The following is a 24,156-nucleotide window of genomic DNA, read 5'->3' on the forward strand; positions in this document are numbered from 1 at the left end:
ATATTTGTAATCTCTATAGGCATTGTGAATATGGCATTGCTGATACAGTTGCTTAAGTTGATTCATTAATTCTCTTTTTAAAGAAACAAAGCATATTTATTCATACACTAGAAAATAAGGAAGGATGTCCATTATTTTCCATGAACAACACCCTAAGTAAAGCAAGTCAGCTGAAATTATCTAAGCATTTCCTATAAAACAGTTCTCTAAAATCAATAAATACTTATTGTGACCAATTGATTGTTCAACTACATGATCAACATTCTTAATTTGTGATATCCAAGATGACTGAGAGGTTTTAGAAGATATTCTCTAATATAAAAGAATAAATTCATTCATTTTAATCTTTGGGTTTCAACCCACATCAAAAAGAATATATACTATATTCTCTATAAACATATATCTAGTTCAACGAAAACTTCAGCTGAAAAACACATTTTTAATATGCAGAGATACTTTATAAAGTCTTAATAAATTCCAAAGTATTATTGTCACTACAATATTTTCATATTTTGAAAAAATAAAGTCTTTAAACATCTCACCTGGAACATACTTCCTCTTTTAGGAATACTATCTTCTCAACAAAATTCAGCAGAAACTTCTCAATGAACTAATGCAAGTAAAGGAATTGTAAGTCTGAATATATTATCCTTCAAGGGAGAGTTGATGATTAAAAGTGTCCTAAATTTTTAATACAATACTATTTGGCTTATGAGTAAGTAAACATAGCTGTTTCCAAATTATTGGTGCATTCCGTATTAATGAATTACATTAACTGGTAGAATCACTGCCCTAAAAAAATAGCACTTAAATGCACTAAGAAAATAAATATCTCACAATTTTTCTAACATCAAAATAGGACTTCTTAATATTATCTCTTTTAATTTCATCTCAATGTTTCACCCAAGCTATCAGCAGAAAAAGCAAAGACATTTAATTAATATTCTATAATGTTATATGCAGATTTTACTTATAACAATTTATCAAAAAATTTACTCATCTATTATCCTCTTGCAAAGTTCAAGACTATTGTCTTCTTAAGTTGATTTCCATCCTGTTCCCACGTAATTAGTACTTCAAAAGGAATTTTGGGATAATGTTGAAAAGTTAATTAAAAGTAGTGTAAGCATAAGTGTCAGTCAAACATGACCTCTGCTCTAAAGTGCATTTAAATGCATGTCACCTTGACATGTAACACACAAATGTAAAATTTTTTGGTCAATATAAATCAAATGTACACTAATTTATTCAGCAGGCTCCCAGTATCTGAATCAACATTAGAAATATAACCAGTACTTGTTATTCTGTTATTGACAAAAGGAAGCATATTTAAATGATAACAAGTACTCATGGGTGTCATTTGGAAGTTAAATTGTTCCCCAAGGATATCCTCAGTAAGCTTCTACATTTAAAGGTCATTTAACACCAAATTATGAACAACTGTTGCATTTATTAGCACAGGCTCAATAGTTTGTAAGCTATAGTCATCAATTTAAACTGACAATAGAGTCTAATTGTCCACTGGAATTAAACAAGGAAAACAGACCTTTCTATAAACTTTTGCTCTCTACTATGTAATTTAATTTACTAAGGCATAATAGAAAAATCACTTTGTAAAATGGAGGTATAAACTTTACTCAAATGTATTTGAGGAAAAATATTTTCAAAACTCAATGGGAAAAAAAAAAGTCCCATTTCAACAATTTGATCAGCAAAGACAGCAGAGTAGTTCTTTTCCTCAACCTTCCAATATGGAAACCTAAAAAAAATAAAATAAAATTTGTACCAGATATAGAGTAACTACAACAAATCCACAAGATAAGAAAGTAACACAGCAAGAGGTTTTTAAAAATCAAATAATATCGGAGAATTTAAATACTTAAGAGTTCACACTGAGCTTCCTTCCCTCCCTCCCAACCCACTCCATACCAAAGACAGGGCAAGTAATCACAAAGATTTGTGTGCTTCCAAGTCTAGCAGTGGCACCTCCAAGGCAAGCACCCAGCATAAACTCCCCACATCCAACAAAAGGCAGCTAATTAGCAACTAATTCTGCCCAGCTACATGAAGGAGAGTAAGAAAAATTGAGGCAAGAAAAGGAGAGGAACAAAAACATAGGTACTACAGAGTAAGTTGGAAGGAAAAGAATTTCCACCTAAGGGAGAATAAATTGGAAACCCAATTGAGGTCATTTCTTACCCACTCACATTTAACTCTGAACAAAGACAGAGGTTAGGCCACCACAACCTAGAGAAGAGCAGGAGTCATCTGCAAAGCTGTGAAAGGACCAAGGATGAGAAATCAGAGGTTCTAAGACCAAAAAGTCAAAGAAGAAACCCTTACTAGAAATCTAGTTCACAAGCAGACAAATCAGCAAGGAGAACCATAAAAACAGAATGAATGAAATCCAAAGAAATGCCCAAACAACTTATTAGACTACTGAGGAAAATGAACCAATGGTTCCACAGTAAAAAGAGAATTTTGTAGATTTCCCAGAAACCATCAAACAAAAGCAAAAAACTCCAGAAAAGTTCCAAAGATATATAAAACTTCTAAAATAAGACATTAGCAATGAAATTTGGTCTGAAATCAGAGCTCTTAACAACAACAAAAAACAGTATGTAATCCAGATGACACAATGGAAAATCTTTAAGAGGTGGAGGATTCTTAATCTAGTGTCTATGAACTTTTTAAGAAAGAATTGATGGCTATATCAATATAATTGGCATACTTTGTAATCTTTTGCATTTTGTGCATTTAAAATCATTAATCTGAGAAGAGACACAAAAAGGTTAAAAAACCACTAAAGAAAGATTCTGAGAGAGAATAACAGATTTGGAAGATAAAAATACAAAAAGTGGAAGAAAATTTGTCAGAAGAAAAGCAAAAGGCTTTAAAAGAACACCTTTAAAAAATATATGAATTCCATATAAGCAAAACCAAATGACTTCAGGATAGGATGCAAAGAAAAAACTTAAGAATTATGAGTTTCCCAAAAGAATATTACAAGTTAAAAAAAAAAACCTTTAATACCATACTGCAGAAAAAATATAAGAAAAAAAATACCCAGAACTTTCAAATATTAACAACAAAATATTACTCAACCAAACTGACAAAACACCACCAAAGAAAAGCTCTAAGATCAAAATCTCAAGGGTATGTAAGAAAAGAAATAAACACTGTACTAAGAGGTTTACAAATATTAACTCCTTTGAGCCTTAAAACAACCATGGGAAGCAAACAGAGGTTAAGCAACTTGATGGAGGTCACACAGCTAATATATGTCTGAAGCCTGATTAGAATTTGGATCTTCCTGACTCCAGGGCCAGAACCTACCTACTGCATCACCTAGCTGCTCCTATATATAATTAATTCTTTCAACAACAAACAAAATTTTTTCTAAGGAACCAATAGAAAAAAATTCAAATATGAAGGAATACTATCTCAAATAATTAGGGATAGTCATGATGAATGGTCCAAAAAGCGAAGGGGCTTAATATGAAATCCCAAAATAACGAATACTATAAAACTAACCTAATCTCAGTGGAAAAAAAAGAGACTTTAAAAAAAGATGAGATAAATATTTGATTTATACTTCTAACAAAAGAAACAGAAAAGTAAATAAGCACAGTTTTTGAGAAAAGACTAAGTAAATTAACTTTCTGATCTTTATAGGAATGAATTTTTTTTAAGAAACTGAACTGAAGGTATCAGTAGGCTACATGTACTATGGTCAGAGCAGTAGGATGTAATGCTATGGTGAGTCCTAGAACACGATTCCTTTCACTTTTTAAAAAGGAAGTACCGAGTACAGCACCCACTGCCTAAAATGCCAAACCTGTCACCCACAACTGAAAAATCAATATGGACAGCTGCCAAGAGGATTCAGTGACAAAAAAGTTGGTGGGTGGAATACACCAATTTTAGTAATTGCATAGCTAGTATGCATCTATCCATTTTCCATTAGCAGTTCCACTCCAGTGAACATCATGCCTCCTCCAAAATCATCACCACATGGACTGACTCAACTTTTGTTACCCAACATTTTCTCAACTCTCTCAGTTGCCTCTCCCCTGTGACTGGAGGCGGGCTGGAGGTTAGAGCCATAAACTCTTCCCAAAGCTTTCCTTTACAGAGGAGTAGGAACTTTGCAAATAACTCTTCTGCTTTCACCTGTAGCTCTGTTTGATTTTCCCCTCCAGTTACCTCTTGGTACCCCCTCTCCCGGCTTTTCAGCTTCCTTTTATGTATGGTCTTTCCCCCATTAGATGAGTGTTTCTGAATGGCAAGAAATAAAGAAGAAATTTTGCAAATATTTTTACAAGGAAGAAACATCATAATGCTGTAATATCACTGATGGCAGAGATGCATGTGTGACTCCTGAATTTTGAGGAAGTTGCTCTTAAAGAATATAACCAAGACTGGGGCACTTCACCACTAATAAGTATCATAATTTGAGGCCCAGATCTGTTTCTCTACTTTCAAGAACACCAACTATTCCCGCTCTCAAAACTAAGACTATTAGTTCAGACCTAAAACTATAGTGAGCAATGAGAACACTAAGGGACTGAAGAAGAAAATAAAGTCTAATACCAACTACTCAACTGAGATCACCAGTGACCATGGCATCCAGACTACAGAGGAAACAAGCCAAATCAAGTCAAAAAGCATTTATTAAGTGCTTGTTATGTGGACAAAACAAGACCTTACTACCAGGCACAAAAACAGACCCCCGACGTCAAAGAGTTCAAATTCTAACAAGTGAGACGATATGAAAACAACTCAATACATAATAAATATGTGCAGAGGAAACTGGAAGCAATCTCTGAGGGAAGGCACCAGCAGTGGAGGGGACTAAGACTGTTGCAGAAAGTAGGATGGATATCTTGAAGGAAGTCAGGGAAGCCAGGAGATGAAGGTAAAAAAGAGAGCACATCTTCAGGCATGGGACACAGAGAGTTAAAAAAAAAGTCGGGAAGTACAGAGAAGGATTGTCCTGGGTGAGTCACAACAAGGCCGGTGCAGATGAACCAAACAAGACCTACCAATGCATCTAAGTGTTCTATATGAGAATGACATAAATAAGAACCCCAAACCAAGAAATGATGCTAAAAATATGAGTAAACAGAAAAAAAGAGGGGGCAGCTAGATGGTGCAATAGACAGAACACTGGGTTTGGAATCAGGAACACTCATCTTCATGAGTTCAAATCCAGCCTCAGACACTTACTAGCTGTATGATCCTGGGCAAATCATTTTAGCCCTGTTTGCCTCAGTTTCCTCATCCGTAAAATGGGGTGGTGAAGGAAATGGCAAACTATGCCAAAAACCACACATGAGGTCAGGAAGAGTCAGACACAACTGAAACGACTGAACAACAAAACATTCTCCACATAATTACCACCATAACTAACAATTAGACATGACTGAACAACAACAAAAATATGAAAAAATAGTATGGTTTAACAGAAAACCAAGAGGAAATCCCAGAAAGGGAGTAACCTAGAAAGACTACAAGTTACCTACAAGAGTGGGTACAACAAAGGAAATAAGAGTATTAAATTAAGAAATGAGATATTCAATAAGAATGGGAGGGGTGTGGGGGTGGACTGAAAGGTGAAAAAAAAAGCTTAAAGCTGAAGGTTGAAAAACTTACTGGAAGTAACAGACTACCTGAAAAACAGAACATAGGAAACCCAACCTGATTATGTAAGATTCAAAATAAATATTAGAACAAAGTCAAAATATAGAAATGAGAAGAAAATGCAAGATAACTGTTACTGGAAACAACCTAGAAAACAGATTGAGCAGAAATAATTTAAGAATCAACAGACTCCCTGAAAACCAAGATAAATTTTAAAAAATAAAAATTAAAAACTTAGATTGATATATTTCAAGTAATCATAAAAGAACACTGCCCACATGTATCAGAACCAAAAGGAAAAGTGATTTTTTTAAGTGATTTTTTTCTTCTTTCTGAAAGAAGATCCAAATCCAAAAAAGATCTAAAGATCCAAAAGAAAGACTCCCAGGAGTGCCAAAATCTAAAACAGTGACTGATCACTTCCTAGAAAAAAAGGTCCAAATGAAAACTCCAAGGAATGTCATATCCAAAATCTGGAACTTCCAGAGCAAAGGAAATATGTTGCAAGCAGTCAGAAGAAAAGACTTCAAGTAACAAGAAAACACATTCAGGACTTAACAGCAATCATATACTATAAAAAGAAAAAAAATATATAAAAATGTAATATTCCAAAAAGCAAAAAATAAAGGCTTACAACCAAGAATAAATTATCCTGAAAGACTGAGTATAATCTATAATATTATTTCATGGTTCTGAATCACTTGACTGTCCCAAAAATAGATCTGCTCCAAAAAGAAGAAACACATTGAAAATATAAAGATTTGTTCCAAATTATGATGAGGAACAAAATACAGGGCATCCCAAAAGTTTTAGTATGGTTTTAAGCTTTGATAGCTAAATGATATGTCATACTTCAGCCAAATTCAAATAAAGCATGGATATTTCAGAAAACATCATCTCTGAGCAATAGTAAAAACAGAAATTGTTAAGAAAGGAAACTATCTTGTCATTATAAAGTCATTGTAGACAAGGAAACAGTATCAATACTTAATATATATGCATAACATAATAGCATAGTATCTAGAATTAATTGAATTACATGAAGAAATAGCCAGCTGGCTTATAATTATTATATTCCCTCTAAGATCAAGAAAAAAAAAAAAAACAAACAAAAATGTAAACAAGAAAGAAGTTAGAGACTTGAATTAGAGCATTTAGAGAAGTTAAATTGGAGAGATTTCTAGTGATTATTGGATGGGAATAGAAAATAGTATGCATATTACCAGCTATATATAGAATCTTTACAAAAATGACCAGGTACTAAGATTATAAAACCTCATAAAAATGCAAAAAAGTACAAATATCAAGGATATCCTTTAAGAGAATATGCAATAAAAATTATAACCATTAAATAATGGGACATTAAATAAAGGGTTCAAAAAGTTAAGTAGAGACTAAAGAATTTATTCCTAGAGAATCAGAGGCTCAAAGAATAAATCATAGAAAGAAATGATAATTTCATCAAGGAAAATTACAACAATAAGACAGCATATCAAAACTTGGGTGATGTAAAACAAAGAGCTCTCATAAGGAACAATTTATGTTACTAAATATCTTCCTCAAGAAAAAAAGAAAAAAACCCAACCGATAGTCAAAGAATATGAAAGGACAAATGAAGAAATACAAACTTCCTTCCTCTAAGAAAGAAATATTATCAATAGCCATATTTAAAAATGCTACAAACAACCAATTAGAGAAATGCAAACTAAATTAAAGAAATGCAAATCAAAACAACTCTGAGGTACCATATCACACCTATCACATTGGCTAACATGACAAAACAGGAAAATTATAAATGCTGGATGTGGAAAAATTGGAACACATTCATTATTGGTAGAGTTGTGAACTGATCCAACCATTCTGGAGGGAAATTTGGAACTATTCCCAAAGGGTTATAAAAATGTGCATACCCTCTAACCCAGCAATACACATCTAGGGCTATATCCCAAAGAGCTCATGCAAGTGGGAAAAGGACCCACATGTACAAAACTATTTATAGCAGCTCTTTCTGTGGAGGCAAAGAACTGGAAATTGAGGGAATGCCCATTAATGGGGAAATGGCTTAACAAGTTGTGGTATATGAATATAATGGAATACTACTGGGCTCTAAGAAATGAAGAGCAGGCAAACTTCAGAAAAACCTGGAAAGACTTACATGAACTATCAGTTCACATAACTGTCAGTTGAATGAAATGAGCAGAACCAGGAGAACACCATACACCGTAAACAGCCACATGATGCAATGACTAACTTTCATAGACTCGGCTCTTCTCTGCAATGCAAGGATCTAAGACAACTCCAAAAGACTCATGATGAAAAATGCTGTGCAGATCCAAAGAAAGAACTATGGAGTCTGAATGCAGATAGAAGCACACTATTTGCTCTCTTTTTCGCTGTTGTTGTTTTGTTTCTTCTTTCTCCTGGTTCCTCCCATTGGTCCTAATTCTTCTTTGCAACATGACTAATGTGAAAATATGTTTAATATGAATGTATATGTAGAGCTTGTTCAGATTGTACACCATCTTGGGGAGTGGGGAGGAAAAGGAAGGGGAGAAAATTTAAAACTCAAAAGCTTATGGAAGTGAATGTTGAAAACCAAAAATTAATTAATTAATTTCTTAAAAGTTTAGAGAAAAAGAATTACACTTAATGTAAAGAAAAACTCCCAAGAAATTGAACTTTCTGATAGTGGAAGGAATTGTCTTAGGAGGTAATGGGGTGTCTTTTATAGATGACTATCAAACAAAGGCATGGATAGAGGGCACTTGCTGGATCATGTGTGTGATAAATCAGTTGTTCTCTAAAACGCTTTATCCACTTCCAAGACTGAATTCTGTAAATAGCATTCAACTAAAAATAGAGCCTGTGATACATTTTTATTTGATTTCCAGACTAGATTATCTTTAGAAGGTGAAGAGGTTAACAAGGGTAACTGCTACTCTGAACTAAATTATAACTAAGAAGGAATGATTTGGTGACCTGAACTTAATTGAGAACCTTTGAAGGATTTGATGATGTTATCTTAGGGTTTAGGTTATTATATGCATATCCTCAAAAACTTTTTTAAGTTTGGAAAAATTATGTTTCATCCTAGCATCATGAAAAATCACTCTAATGTTGTGAATCTGAGTAAATGGAATGATGGTGGCACCATCAAAAGATATAGGGAACTTTGAAGGAGGGATGGGTTTGGAGTAAAATACACTGTGCTTTTTGTTCGGGGCTTGTTGAGTTAGAGACGTTTATGGGACTTTTAGTAGTGATTATTATTAAAGAGCTGATACACTAAAGCTGCAAGTGTTTTATTATCCAAAAATTTGATAAGGATGCTTAGTGTTTGAAATCATTGATAAAAATGTTAAATAGCAAAGAGTAAAGAACAGAGTCCCATTCCACTATACTGTAACTTCTTTCTAAGCTGATAAAGAGTGTCTCAACTCCTCTTTAACTCCAGGCATAAAACAAAGTTTTAAATCCATTAATTTGTTCATCAGTAAATATTTATTAAGTCCCTATAAAATGCCAAATACTGTGCTAGGTATAAGGGTTACAAAGGCCCTGCCTTCAATGAACTTATATAACAAGTCATTATAAAAAATAATTGAGGGGCAGCCAGGTACAGTGAGTAAGAGAACCGGCCCCAGAGTCAGGATAACCTGGATCGAATCCGGGCTCAGACACTTAGCACCACACCCAGAAATAACTGGCTGTGTAACCTTGAGCAAGTTACTTATTCCCAACTGCTTAAAAAAATAATAATAATTGGGATAGGGAGGGGCACTAGCAGCTGATGGTATTAAGGTCTCTTTTAAGAGAACTTTCAGCATTTGAACTGAAATCTGAAAGAGTATTCATATTCCAATGTTCCTCTTTTCTGGTGAAAATCAGATCTAAAATACAATTAACAATTAAGAAGTGGAAGGGGTGGCCAGGTGGCTCAGCAAGTAAGAGCACCCTAGTGTCGGGATGACCTGGGGATCGAATCCGAGCTCAGATACTGAACACCACACCCAGAAATAACTGGCCTTGTAACCTTGAACAAGTTACTTAATCCCAATTGCTAAAAAAAGAAAAAATTAAGAAGTGGAGATACACAATGCCCAATTACATATCAACAAAGTTGACATGAAATGTAAGAACATTTCCAAAAATATAATACCAACAAAGAGAATCTTAGAAAAAGATATTGAATATGCCATAAATTTCCAAAGAATAAAACATCAGGACTAGAAGGATTTACTAGTTAATTCTATTAAAGATTCAAAGAAAAAAATAGGTTCAATATGAAATAAACTGTTATCAAAAACAGAAATTGAAGGGATCTTAGCAAATACTTTTGGTCTTGATACCTAAACAGAAAACAGAAGGAAATGATAAACCAATATATCAAGACCAAACTGACAGACTAATATACTTAATGAATATCAATGTGGAAATATTAACTAATATATAAGAAAAGAAGCTACAGCAATGTATTAAATTAAAAAGATCTTATTTGCCTTCCTTCAAGACTTAGCTTAAATTTCTAAATCATGTTACCAATAAGGAGACACTTTTCTCCCATCTTCACAATTTCTAAAAACAACAAAATGCATTTGAGAAAAAGAATCTAGAATATCAAGAGAAATAATGAAAATAACTAGGGAAGAATAGCATGTCCAGACCTCAAATTCTATTGTAAAGTAGCCATCGTCAAAATAATTTTCTACTGGTAAAAAAACAGAAAAGTGGATCAATGAAAAAGACTAAGCAAAGGAAAATTAGAAACAAAAGAACTCAGTAATCTAGTGTTTGATAATCTGGGGGGAAAATTATTTAGGAAAGAACTCCCTACTTGATTAAAAACTGCTGGCAAACTTGGAAGGCAGTCTGGCAGAAGTTTAGCTTAGACTAACATTTTAAGTCATAATACACAATATATTCTAAAAGGATAACTGATCATCATATTAAAGATCCTATTATAAAAAAAGAGCAAGAAACAAATAATATAATTTTCACAGCTATGAGCAGGGGAGGAATTCTTAACCCAACAAGGCATAGAGGCAAATTACAAAAAACAAAATAGATTAAATAGAATAAAATAGAAATAAAATTAAAGTACAGATAAAAAGACTTTGATGGAACTTTCTGAAAAGCTTCTATATATACAAAATCGTACACCCAAGTTAAAAAGGGAAACAGCCAAATGGGAAAAATCTTTAAAAAAATCTTATTCAAATAGATAAAGTGGTCAAAGAATATGAACAAAGAGTTCTCAAAAGAACTGCAAAACTATTAATAACCATATGAAAGAATACTCCAAATTACTAATAATAAGGAAAAGGAAAATCAAAATAACCCTGAGATTTCACCATACACCTTGAAAAATTGGCAAAGATGAAAAAAGATGGGAAGGGTTGTAGGAAGATAAGCACACTAGTACATTGCTAGTAAAGCTGTGAATGAGCACAATCATTTTGGGAAGCTGTTTGGAACTATGCGAATAAAATGACAAAAATTTCCACATGCTTTGACACAGAAATTCCACTACTATGCCTATGCCCCCAAAAGACCATTAATATGGAGAAAGTCCCCATGTAAATCAATCAATTAATAAACATTTATTAAGCTCCTACTATGTTTCAGGCACAGTGTTAATAGACAGGGATACAGAAAGAGGCAAAAGACAGTTCCTGCCCTCAAGGAGCTTACAATCTAACAGGGGAGACAACATGTAAATAAATATACACAAAGCAAGCTATATACAGGATAAATGGGAAATAAATTAAAAGAGGGAAGGCCCTGGAATTAAGAGGAATTGGGAAAGGCTTCTTGTAGAAGGTACTATTTTAGTTGGGGCTGATAGGAAGTCAAGGAGGTCAGTAGTTGGAGCAAAGGAGGGAGAGAATTCCAGGCAAGGGACAGCCAGAAAAAATACATGGAGCTAAGAGATGGAATATCTTCTTCCTTGAATAGTCAGCAGGCCCAGTGGCCCAGAGTCAGGGAGTAATGTATAAGAAGACTGGAAAGGTAGACAGAGCTAGGTTAAATGAAGGACTTTAAATGCCAAACAGAGTATTTTGCATTTGATGCCAAAGGCAATAGGAAGCCACTGGAGTTTATAGAGTAGGGGAGTTATAAGATCAGACCTGAGTTTTGGGAAAATTACTTTAGTATATGAACAGAGAAGAAATTAGAGTGACTTGAGGTAGGTAGACCCACCAGCAGGCTATTGAAATAATCCAGGTATTTGATGCTACATCAAAATGGTAGCAAAGAATTGACAATAAAGTATATACCCATAGATGGCTTAAGCAAATTGTGGTCTAAGTAAAAAATATGATAAATACAATAAAGCACAGAAATATCTATATGAAATAAGCAGAGACAAAAAGACAATATATACAACTCTATACTAACTACCTCCATCTAAATAGAAAGAACCACACAAAAACCAAAAGTGAAAATTACAAAAGTGCAAAGTTACAAAAAACAAGCACAGATCCAAAGAAGACATAAGACATTCCCTCCCCCACTCCCAGGGTCCAGAAATGTGGTTCATTACATAGATTTTCAGACTTTTGCAATATATTGATCAGTTTTGCTAATTTTTTTTTTCTTTTTGTTCTCTTAAAAATTGTTATATGGAATGGCTTTCTGAGAAAGGGTACTGGGAGAAATTTTGGTGACTTAAAAAAAGATCAATAAAAATATATTTTTTAAAAAGACAATTCAAATCTACCTCTTGCCAGTGGTTCCCCACTCTTCCCCTCTCCCCAGGTCCCTGGCCTTTAATAACAGTACCTTCAACTTATTCTGTACATATCATTCATATACATAGTTATTTGCATGTTTTCTTCCCATTAGAATGGGAGCTCCTTGAGGACAGGGACACTGTTGAATCCCCACTGCTTTAGCACAGTGACTGCCACTGTGATTAATAAAGGGATTAATAAATGCTTGTTGACTGACTAGTCTTCTTGCCTCTAGTCTCCCCGATCCAAAACTTCTGCATAACATCACCAGATTTTCTTTTTTAATTTAGAAGGATCCATGATCTCACAGTATATCCAACAACCCCTCCATACATTCTTTACTTGTGGGATTTTTTGTCCTCTCCTTAAAGGAAAGATTTATGCAATGCACCAGAAGTCTTCTTTCATTTCTTTTAATATTTAGAGGACAGCAGTATTTACCCCTGTCACCATGTTATCACTCATTCTTGATACATGACCCATTAAATCAGAAATTGGTACTGGACCTTCCCCTACCAATATAGGTTTATTCCTTCTCAGAAACATTTAGTCTCAGAGTTACCTAGACAGAAAACTAAGAGATTGTGCCTCTCCCAGGATCAACATGGCTAGTGTGTGTCAGAGGGAGGATTTGAAGCTTCCTGGCTTTGAGGCCAGGTCTCTTTCCACTATGACATGATGAATGCCTCTCTGACTACTAGATTAATCCTCCTAAAATACAAGTTTAATCATGTCATTCTCCCTGTTCAAAATCTTCAATAGCTCTCTAATATCAGGAAGTTCTTCTTACCTGGAATGGATCAACATTGCTTAAATCTCCCTTTCCTTCTAAGTTCATTTGTCTAGTGAACTTCATTAGCACTTGTCTGTATCATTTACTTATCAATCAACAAGCACCTTCAATGTACTCATCACAGTGCTGTCTTTGAGACAAAGACATATCAATTAAAGACAAAAATTAAAGCCTCTGCTCTCAAGCTTATAGCAGAAGAGATGTGTAAATAAAATGATGGATTTAGAGCTAGAAGGGCTCTCAGAGCTCAAATAGTCCAACCCACTCATTTTATAGAGGAAAATGACATCCAGAAAGGATAAGTGATTTCCTGAAGGTGATACTGGCAGTAATGACAGACCCAGGATTTGAACCCAAGTCCTCTAATTCCAAATCCTTTGAGGAAAAGTACTAGAAGCTAAGGATATCGGGATCCCTTCAAAGATCTCCCCTTCACAATACTTAAATTAAGACCCCTGGGCCTTGCCCCTGAACTGGCAGCTGAACTTTTCCATATGTTGTCTTCTCCAAATACAAATGTAAACTCTTTGAGAACAAGGACTGTCTTCATTTTCTATATGTAATATTTTCTGTCAGAGTAGTTGGCACTTATAAGTACTTAATGCTTTTGTATTCCATTTCACACAGAAGATGGCTGAGTCTGAAGAAGGGATTCTAAGAGGCAAAGGTATACATTCCCAGAACAGAAGACAGGCAGTGGAAGCACAGAGATGGGAGATGAAGTGTCATGTATGAGGAATAATTAAAAGTCCAGTTTGGCTAGAGAGTTAATTGTGTCCTATTTGTGACATTTAAACCAGTGTTTAAACCTTTTATTAACCTTTTACAATCTGTGTTCTCCCCTACAAGATAAACCATAAGCCCCCAAAAGCAGGAAACACTGGTAGTAGACCTGGATTGAAAAAGGTGCTCTGGAGTCATAAACCTTATTACCTGAATGATGTCAGACAAGTTACTTGGCCTTGGAGTGATTCCGTTTCCTAACCTATAAAACAGGAGGACTGGATCGTCCATTCCCTAGATGACAGCAGAAGTCCCTTCCAGCTCTGTCTACGATCCTGTCCCTTACAAGCTTCTACTTTCCTGACACAGAACAGGCATTCAATCTGACTTAAACAACCAACTTTTCATGGAGGAAAGCATGTTAGAAATTACTTGAAATTGAGAATTTTGTGTTAAGCTTTAATGGATAAGCAGCCAGCAAGCTATGCTTTTTAAATAATGTCCATCTTGATACAAGCCACAGAATTCTGCAAACTTCTTATAAACCACTTTTGCCATAAAAGGCAGTAAGAGTGGAAGGTAGCTCAGAAAGAAACAAAATCCTAACACTAAAAGTAGACGGTGAAAAAGCTGCGTTCCCCAGCGCCAGACTCAACTCCGGAATGGGCTCTCTCACAAGCCGCTCCACGCACCCTTTTTATTTGGGGCAGGAGAGGAAACAAGGTTGGCGACTGCGGGTTCGGGGTGGCGGACGTGCCCACCTCCGCCCACCACCCCGAGCCTTTTTGGTTTTGACTGGGTTTTGCTCTATGTGCGGTGTTGGGGGGATGGGCGGGGGGGGGGACAGCAGCCCAGGTAGGCTGAGCCCCCCAGCCCACAGGATCTGTCCTGCAGACGCTCAGATCAGGACCCAGGCCAGGGAACCGAACGACGCCTCCCGGCGTGACCCGAGCAACACCGAGAGCCCGCGATGGGGAGGAAGGGTGGGGGATGGGGGCGGGGGAGGGGCCGCGGAGGTTTCCAGGACGACGCGCCTCCAAGCTCGCGGGACCCCGCCCTTTCTCCCCACCGGGAGAGGAGCCGGGGTGGGAAGCCTGTCCCGCAGGGAGCCGGGTTTAGGGACGGGGGGACTTCCCCCTCAGGATTCCTCTGACTTTTTCCCTCCCCAACAGCCGGCCGGCTCCCTCCTGACCCTGACTCGCGCCCTACCGTGTAGCCTCTCTCCAGCTCGCTCTCTTCATAACGAAAAGACGGAATGTAGACCTCCATGGCCTGGCCGGGCTGGGCCGGGCGGGCTGAGGGCCAACCCCCCTCCTCTTCCTCCTGCCTCCGCCCCACCATCGCCGGCTCCGCCCCTGGGGGCGGGAGGAGGAGGAGGAAGGCGGAGGCTTCATTCAGAACGAGGCGCGGGAGGGGCGGGGCTGGAGGCGGGGCCGTTTCGCCTCCTCCCACCCCCTTCGGGGCCCCGCCCTCACCGCCTGAGCCCGGGGGTCAAGCTGCAATCCCGTCATGTGAGGACGCGACGCCTCCACGTGACCCTGCGGTGTCCGGGCAGGGAGGCCGAGGAGGCCTGAGCGCCCGGGGGTCCGGGAGGAGAGGAGGCTTCCCAAGGCAAGGGACTGCCTGGACCTGGGGTGGCAAAGAGGGACGGCCCGGAGGCAGGAGCGCTAAGGGTCACTGCGGCAGGGCCGGGGCTGCGTTTGTGGCTGCAAGTGAGGGATGGGTCAGTTTAGCCCTATAAGTGTGCGAGTAAATACACCTGAAGTTACAGCGCGCACGCGCGCGCACGCACACACACACACACACACACACACGCACACACACATGCACGCACACGCGCACACACACACATGCACACACGCACACACAACACGCACATGCACACACACGCACACACACGCACACACACACTCCTGCACATTTCTTCAGAGTTGTGAATATATTCCCATTTCTGTACAGGGCGGTATCATTTTTACCTGGACCATCAGGACAAAGACAAACGGGGGAGACTTGGGGGCACATATTCCAGCTCATAGCCATAGGACAGCATCGAACATCCTGCCCTCAGTGCCCCCCTTCACTAATTGACAACCAGATTTTGTACAAGTACTATGCTTTTATGTCTTTTTAAATTCCAAAACAGGAATGCAATGATATAGTAAACGGAGAACTGACCTTAAAGGTGAAACTATGCCGTCTGTGTGACCTTGGACAAGTCAGGGCACAACCCTGACCCTTCAGTAGTCCACATGGTCTCTCTAAGACCATGAGTTAACAGAGAAGATGCTGGCCTGCCTTTATTGGAAGGGATTTCCTCATGGATAGTTTCTTGTCCCAATGAGATTACAGGTCTGATCCCTGTCCCCATCATATCCAGTAACATCCCTGCCCCTCCCTCCCTGTGATGATTCTTCCCGTACATAATATAGGCTTTCCTTGAAACAAGGGAAAATAGTTACGCAAAACCATCTGATTCAAGGACCTTGTATAACTGGAATGTACAAGTCACTTGGTTTCCCATCTCTTTACTGAGAAAAGGAAATGTATCTCATCATCTGTCTTCTATACCCAAGATTAGTCATTGCACTTAATCTTAGTTCAGATGCCAAAGGGGGTGTATTGCAGGGATGTTGCAAAGGTGAAATTGACAGGCCTTGGCAACATCTTGGATATAGGGGGTGAGACATCTAGGCAGAGAGAGTGAGGGACTAGAAGAAATTGTGTTGTCCTCTAAAATAACAGGGAATAAAGGGGGTGGGGAAGATGTAAGGGGAAAGAATGAGTTGTGTTTTGGATATATTTAAGTTTAAGATGTCTATTGAACATCCAATTTGAGATATCTCAAAGGTAGTTTGATATAAGATTGGAGATCAGCAGAGAGACTGGGTCAGAAAAGGTAGATTTGAGAATCATCAGAATAGGTAATTAAGTCCATGGAAGGTGATGAGATCACCAAATAAAGTAGTATGGACAGAGGAAAAAGAGAAGAGGACCCAGAAAAAAAAAAAAACAAGAATTCCTGTAGAGCAAGCAGTCTATCTACCTGTTATCCCTTGCTCTCACTAGAGGACCTCATCTTTTTCACCATACGTTACCCTGCTGTATGGCTCTTTTCGAAGTTCGTAATTTATGACATGCTTCTTACAGCCTGCCCACTATACTCATTTTAATATCTTAGAGATTTGTGTTCCATGACTTTTAGGCATATAATACCTTAAAAAATATTGATATTAAAAAGATGGGGGCCTTTGTTTTGGGAAGAACTTTAAGGTCATTAAAAGAGTTTTGCCATTTCAAGACAATCTAGTCCACTATCCCTTTTATAATTCTGGGTCCAACTTGTCCATTTGTATTATGTGTCTCAGATATATATAGATAAATATATATGTATATACATATATCACTGTAACTAGCTAACTATCTGATAGACTGATGGACAAGAACTATAGGTTTTCAATTTAACTGCATGTCATCTGGCCAGCAGAAATTTTTTTTTTCTTTTTGGAGAGGGGAAGCCTGGGCAATTGGGGTTAAGTGATTTGCCCAAGGTCACATGGCTAGTAAGTGTTAAGTGTCTGAGGCTGGATTTGAACTTCGGTCCTCCTGACTACCAGGGCTGATGCTCTATTCATTTTGCCACCTAGTTGTCCCCTCCCCCCCAGCAGAAATTCTTTATCCATTCAGTTTTTCAGTAAATGATTGGGCCAAATTCCTTTAAGTGGTTATAGTTCTCTTCCAGGTGACTCTACAGTTATTCTTGGGGCTTAGGGCAAGTAACATGGTGTCATTTATAAATATAAGAATCTAGCACACTTTACCAAGAAGGAATCCCTCCTCAACTAGGATTCTGCTTTCAGCCCTGGATTATAACCCTGACAATATCAAAATCCTTTGGTGACCAAACCATCTCCTTGTCAAATAAGGTTATCTCTGTTGTTATGAATTTCAAGGAAGCTTGAATAATTTGGATGTACAGACAATTCTTGTTGTATGGAAATTTGCATTATGCAAATTAAATTTTACCTAAAAAATTATGAAAAAATCCACATTTTTTTAAAAACCTGTTTACTAAAACAAACAAAATAATTTAAATTTAAAAAATAAATAAAAATAAACAACCTGTTTACTATATGGTACTATGCTCACCACAGCTGGATTGGGGGCTTGGCACCTGAGAGAGCCATTCCCACTACCCATCACAGCTCAAGTTCTATTTGTCTGTCTCTAGCCCACCATCTCCAGTCTGTGGTTGCCCTTTCCCCGCTTCTCCCATGTTCTTCCTCTTGGTCCCAGCCATAAAAATCCCTTTATTTAGAGAACTTTGGATAGTCCATTTAACATCTATTTAATCTAAAGTGAGGACTGTCTGCCTGGGCTTTTGTCTCTCTTCCCACAGTATGAGGAATACTCCCTATACTTCCTCTAGTCAAAACGCACAGGAGAAGGTCATATTGAGGCTCATCTGTTTTGTCTACAGAGTTGCCTTGGGATCCCTGAACTGAAGCAACCTAAACCTTCAAAAATTTCAAGATAATAGCTAGCACACATATAGCACTTTCAAGGTTTGCAAAGTGCTTTACAAATACTATGAATTTTATCCCCATGACAACCATAGAAAGTAAAGGACAATCCCCATTTTTTTTTTCAGATAAGAAAATTGAAGCAGACAATAAGTGGCATCCCTAGGGTCACAGTGCTAATAAGTATCTGAGGCAGAATTTGAATTCAAGTCTTCCTGACCTTCACTGTGTCATTTAGTTGCTCCTTCCTATTCTGTACAGAAGGGCCCACGGAATTAAGTTTTTCCTCACTTGGAATGAATGCAAAGCATAAGTGCATCTATTTCCTGGTTCAAGAACTTTGCCATAAATATCAGAAAACCTGAAAACACTGATAAACTGAAGCAAAGTGAAACGAGTAGAACCAAAACAATATCGCACATAGTCACAGCAACATTGTGCAATGATCAACTATGACGGACTTAGTTCTTCTCAGCAATACATTGATCCAAGACAATTCCAAAAACCTTATGATGGAAAATTGTGGGGAGCCAAAGAGGCCTGATCCAGGACTCAGATAATTACCCTAAGAAGAGTGAACTTTAAAACAAGAAGCTCTTTGAGATGTGAATTTTTTGTTGTTAAGTTAGCTCCTGAGTTCTTTGTTATGGGTCATATTTATAAGGATGTTGTTTGAGTTCTGAGACCAATAGGCTCTGCCCCAAGACTTTAGTTGTTCAAAATCAAAATATTTGAATTCCTAGATGGTCAGTTCCTATGCAGATGTACTTGATGATGTGGCTTTGGCTTAGGCCTTGAAGCCAACTCTCCAGAGCATCCTTTGTAATGTGACTGCATATGAAAGGAGTTAACTAACTCACTCTTCCTAAGACTCTCTGGCACCTAGAGAACAAAGCCTTATCAAATTACCTATTCTGTGCTACTTCCAGGATACAACAGGCTAAGGTAATGATTAGAAAACTTGAGTCTTTTTTGTCTCATTGCTCTATAAAAACCTTGCCCTAAGAATCAATAAATGGAGTTCATGGTTCTTCCTTGAACTACCCACATGGCCTGGTCATTTCTTATTCACATATCTGATCATGCTTAAGTGCTGGACACTGAACAGCCCATGACAGAAAATTCTATCCTTGTCCAGAGCAACTACTGATGGAGTCTGAATACAGATATAATCATACCATTTTTACTTTTTTGGTGGCTTTTTCCTTTCCTGTTTCTTCTTTCACAACATGATTAATATGAAAATATGTTTTACATGACTGCACATATATAACTTGTATCAAATTACTTGTCATCTTAGGGAGAAGGAAGAGGAAGAGAGAAGAAGGGAGAAAATTTTGGAACTCAAAATTTTATTAAAAATGAATGTTAAAAAATTGTCTTTGTGTGTAAGTGAAAAAAATAAAATATTATTTAAAAAAAATAAAGAAGTTTGTCACTGAGAATGAGGCTTGGATTTCATCTAAAATAGTTTATGCATTACTCCACAGAGTAGAAAAAGAAATGTTACAAACAAGACCCAAAAGTGGAGTCAGACAAGAGACCCTATGAGTCATCAGATGAAGAGGAAGAGCTTTGCCCAAAGTTTGCAAAACAAAATACAGATTCAATACTGAAAAGTTAGCAAGAATATTTTCTTATATAGCAAAGATTCAGCAGTTGTTTGCTATGTAGTTGTTGCTTCAGTACTGGAATGAGGAGGGCACAAAACAGGCATTGTATTCACTGGAGTCCAGGTCATTCCCTGAATTTGTATAATAGACTTTCTGGGTGACAAACTTGGAGGAGAAATACATGCAAACTAAAACAATCTGAACAAGCAAAGAATCAAAACAGAAGTGAGCTGGTCCTTTACTCAGATAGTGTGCTTTTTGTAAATAATATTACCAGCTGAGTTAAAGGCTAAAATAAACACAGGAAAAGATCTAAGCATCTGAGAGGACCTTGAGGCATTTATACTTATTCGATATTTGTAGACAATGATAAAACTGATAAATTTACAAGAGAATACACTAGAAATTCTGAATATTTTATTTGATTAAAAAGCACAGTATATTTTAATTATTTGTGTGAAAATTTTCCCACATGACCTATTACAAATGGACATAGGTGAAACTCAATAATACTGTTTAATCAGGAAGGCAGAGAATCTGTCAGATTATGGTTCAACAAATTAAACTACCTTTCGCTTTATCTTGAAAAATACCTTTGGTGAATGTATGGGTTAAACCTTTCTTGAAGACAGCCTTTGAGACGGTATTTTGTTCCACAGATGTCCCTCACTGAGGCCTTGCCTGCTACGTTTTCACCTCTCCAGCTCTCTCTACTATTGATTTATCATGGGACCTTCACTTCAGGGTAAGTGAAGATCTGGCTTGTTTCATTTCTACGCCCTACTGTGCTTTTGACTCTCAGAACTTCTACACCTGGCGCTTGAGTAGAAACTCTTCTCAGGCCTCCCTTTTCAGCTCCTTTTTGTCTTCCCCTAACTTATACCTAGAGGGCAAGTATTATCTTGTCTTTTTTGGCTTGTATCTCCAAAGATTAGCATAGTGCCTAGCACATGCTTCCTGAATCTCCTTACTTGCCAAAACAAATACTTTTTTAATAAACTACTACCTATGGGCCTAGCAGCTTGTATTTTCTACATCTTTCAGTTAATTTTGTGGTGTCCTATAGAATATTGTTTACAAAAGCATTGCCAATATATTACTAATATCCTTATAGATGATATCCTATGTGGATAATTCTCATAAAAATTGTATATAGATAGAAAAGTAGACATATACTGTATTAGTTATTAATATTTTCTGAATCACTTTTATTTATTTTAATGAAGTTCGAGACTGTATACATACCTTTGGTAACATCCCTCCTTCAAATACCTTGTTAGAAATTCCTCAACACTTTCATACTTGCATACCTTTTCCATTCTTCCTTTGTTACTTTTCCTCCCATTTTCCTCCTTAAATGTCTTCGGGATGATTTTGCTTTTTGGGGGTTCTCACTAGGTTTTCTTTAAAGAGCTTTTAATCTCCATTGTGTTTGGTTGATTACCTTTAGTGAATTTAAGAGAAGATGTGGAAAACAGTCTTATGGGATGGGCAGGCGAGAATGTTGTAGTCTACATCATTGAGGAAATAATATTATTTTTTTAATATTATATATTTATATATAATTAATATTATTATAATAATATTAAACAATAAGATTACAGATCCATTTGGGTTTTATACAAAGATTTGCTTCCCTTTTATACCCTTTTTTAAATTTTGCCCTTTGTTTATGCAAAAGATTTTTAATTTTAAAGAATCAAAATTATCTATTTTGTGATTTCTTCTATCCTTTGATTATGAATTTTGTCCCTAACAGAATGTGCCTCCTTCCATTTTCCTCTATATTTTTAATAGTATACGATTTTACATTAGATTGCATATCTACTTGGAATTTATTGTGGTATAATCTGATGAATTAAACCAATTTTCAGCCAAACTGCAACAGTTATTATCAAAAAGAACAAAGAACTTACCTCTAGATGTTTTGTGTGGGATTTTTTTTCCTCTCAAAAATTGGAAAATTGTACTTGTTTGTTTTTCCACTGTTCTAGTTTTTTGGGTTTTGGGTTTTTTTTTGACCAGTACCAAATAGTTTTAATGATTGTTGCTTATATAGTAAATTAATTTTCTTATTATTTTGTTTAATGTTTTTAAATAACCTGTAGAGTTTTGATTTTTATAGAACCCAATCTGCAAATTAATTTAGATGGCTATTTGTATTATTTTGGCAAAGTTTTTACAATTTACAACTTTAGACTGTTTAGTAGTAGTACTTAACATCAATCAACCAATCATCAAACATTTATTAATTACCTACTTTGTGCTAGGCACTATGCAAAGTACTGGGAATAAATATAAAGATACATTCAGTCCAGCTTGGGGGGGGAGGGGTGAGAGGGGACAGTTGCTAACACAGACTTGTGGGCTGGGTTTCCTAGAGAATAGTTATCTCCGACTCAAGGTACCCTCTGGCTGCTCAGTCCTAAAAGCATAACTCACAAGCTCCAATTGATGTATTTCTCTTTTAGTAGTCAGTCATAGGTCAAGGGGAAAGGAATAAACATTTATGCAATGCTTACAATGTGCTAGGCATGATGCTAAGTGCTTTACAAATATTCTCTTATTTGATCCTCAAAGCAACCTTGCAAAGCAGGTGCCTTCAGTATCCCCATTTTACACTTGAGGAAATAAATGACTTGCTTAGGGTCACACAGGTAGTATCTATCCACTATGCCATCTAGCTGCTTGAAGGACACAATTAGCTCAAAGCAAAGGCATTTACTGAAATAGCATGATAAAATACACACCAAAACTGCCATCCCTGCTGGGCCTGTTCGGTCAGGCACCTTGCTCCAGTGGTTGATCACAGTCCCCAAAGCCTTCAGCTTTTCTTATTCCAGAGATAGCAGGAATTCTCCCAGTACAACTCCCCCAAGTCTTGACTTTGAGGTAGATCAGCCATCTCCTAAACAGTGATACCTTCATATCAGTGAAATTCTCTCTTTTTAAACCATTGATAGAAGCATTCAGGGTTAGGAAGCAATGGCTTTGAAATCTCCCTCACAGTCTACACATGGGTATATGTTTCATACAGATATGGGCTTCTGCTTCAAGGCACCATTGATAATGGGAGCAAGAAGAGAGAAATTTGTCCCTTGCTTAACTCCCCAAGAGGGACAGTGGCAAGTCCTCAAGAGCTGAGTTTCTTCTTGACTAACATAATCAGGATTGGTTCCCTTGTTTTTAAAGTCTTAATCTCTTCCAGTTACCCCTGTAATTGAGTAGATAGAGAAAAGGAATGGAGGAAATTCATAAATGGCAAATCCATTGTGTCTGAAAACTGCTTCCCTCTGAAATTATCTTTGATTTACCCAGGACATGTCTTGTTTGTACCTAGTTGTTTGGAGGTTATTTCTCATTAAAACATGAGCTTCTGGGGAGCAGGGTCTATTTTTACTTTTCTTTGTATGCCCAGTGTGTAGCACAATGCCATGTAGTGTAGGTGCCTAATAAATATTCATTGACTTTGCCTTTTCATATGCAAATGTGTCACTCAAAGGTGGAAAGAGACACACCTTTTTTTTTATTGCTTTTTGGAGGGTAACTGGGGTTGAGTAACTTGCCCAAAGTCACAGGCTAAGTTTTTTTTTTTTGTATCTGTGTTAAGTGTCTGAGGTCAGATCCGAACTCAGGTCCTCCTGACTCCAGAGCTGGCGTTCTACTCACTGTGCCACCTAGCCGCCCCGAGACACATCTTTAAATATCATTTTTTCTGTTACTTACCCCTCATACCCTAAAAATTAGAGCCACTGAAACCTGCAAAGGCCTTTTGCTCCCTACTCTATTGCTCAATCAAGTTGATTAGAGAACTCAGTTGATCAGTGATCAAGGCTTCTACCAACATCTGTTCCCACTCCCTATAAATATTTGGTAGTAGGGGGAGATACCCTTCTCAATCTCAACTACTAAAGTCACACAAAACAACAAAAAAAAAATAGATAACACAGGTAATAAAATGTTAATATCAAATTTTTTCTTTATAAGAACATACCTCTCTTTATGGGCATTAAAGGAAACCCTGTGATAGACTGAGCAAATAAGTTATCTTTACCCCTTGGGGCTTTAAATAGCTAAGCCTTGAAGAGAGGAAAATGCACCAGACTTGGAGAAGTTACAGCCAGATTCTA

At 37.1% G+C, this 24,156-nt stretch overlaps 1 protein-coding gene across 2 annotated transcripts in view; it reads right to left on the minus strand.

Moving 5' to 3' along the window:
• Positions 1–15,260, minus strand: part of SNX24 (sorting nexin 24) — a 247,367-nt gene extending 232,107 nt beyond the window's left edge. Inside the window, exon 1 of one of the 2 annotated variants that reach the window (XM_069087816.1) lies at positions 15,103–15,260. In XM_069087816.1, the coding sequence (XP_068943917.1) occupies positions 15,103–15,234 (132 nt within the window). In that variant the 5' untranslated portion in view covers positions 15,235–15,260. The remainder of the gene's footprint in view (positions 1–15,102) is intronic. The other variant, XM_069087815.1, reaches the window with a different exon arrangement.
• Between the last annotated feature and the right edge of the window lie 8,896 nt (positions 15,261–24,156).

The sequence above is a fragment of the Petaurus breviceps genome, unplaced genomic scaffold (assembly GCF_028583685.1).
Source record: "Petaurus breviceps papuanus isolate PSGF00001 unplaced genomic scaffold, PetGlider_PUasm1.0 183, whole genome shotgun sequence".
Classification (NCBI taxonomy): Eukaryota; Metazoa; Chordata; class Mammalia; order Diprotodontia; family Petauridae; genus Petaurus; species Petaurus breviceps.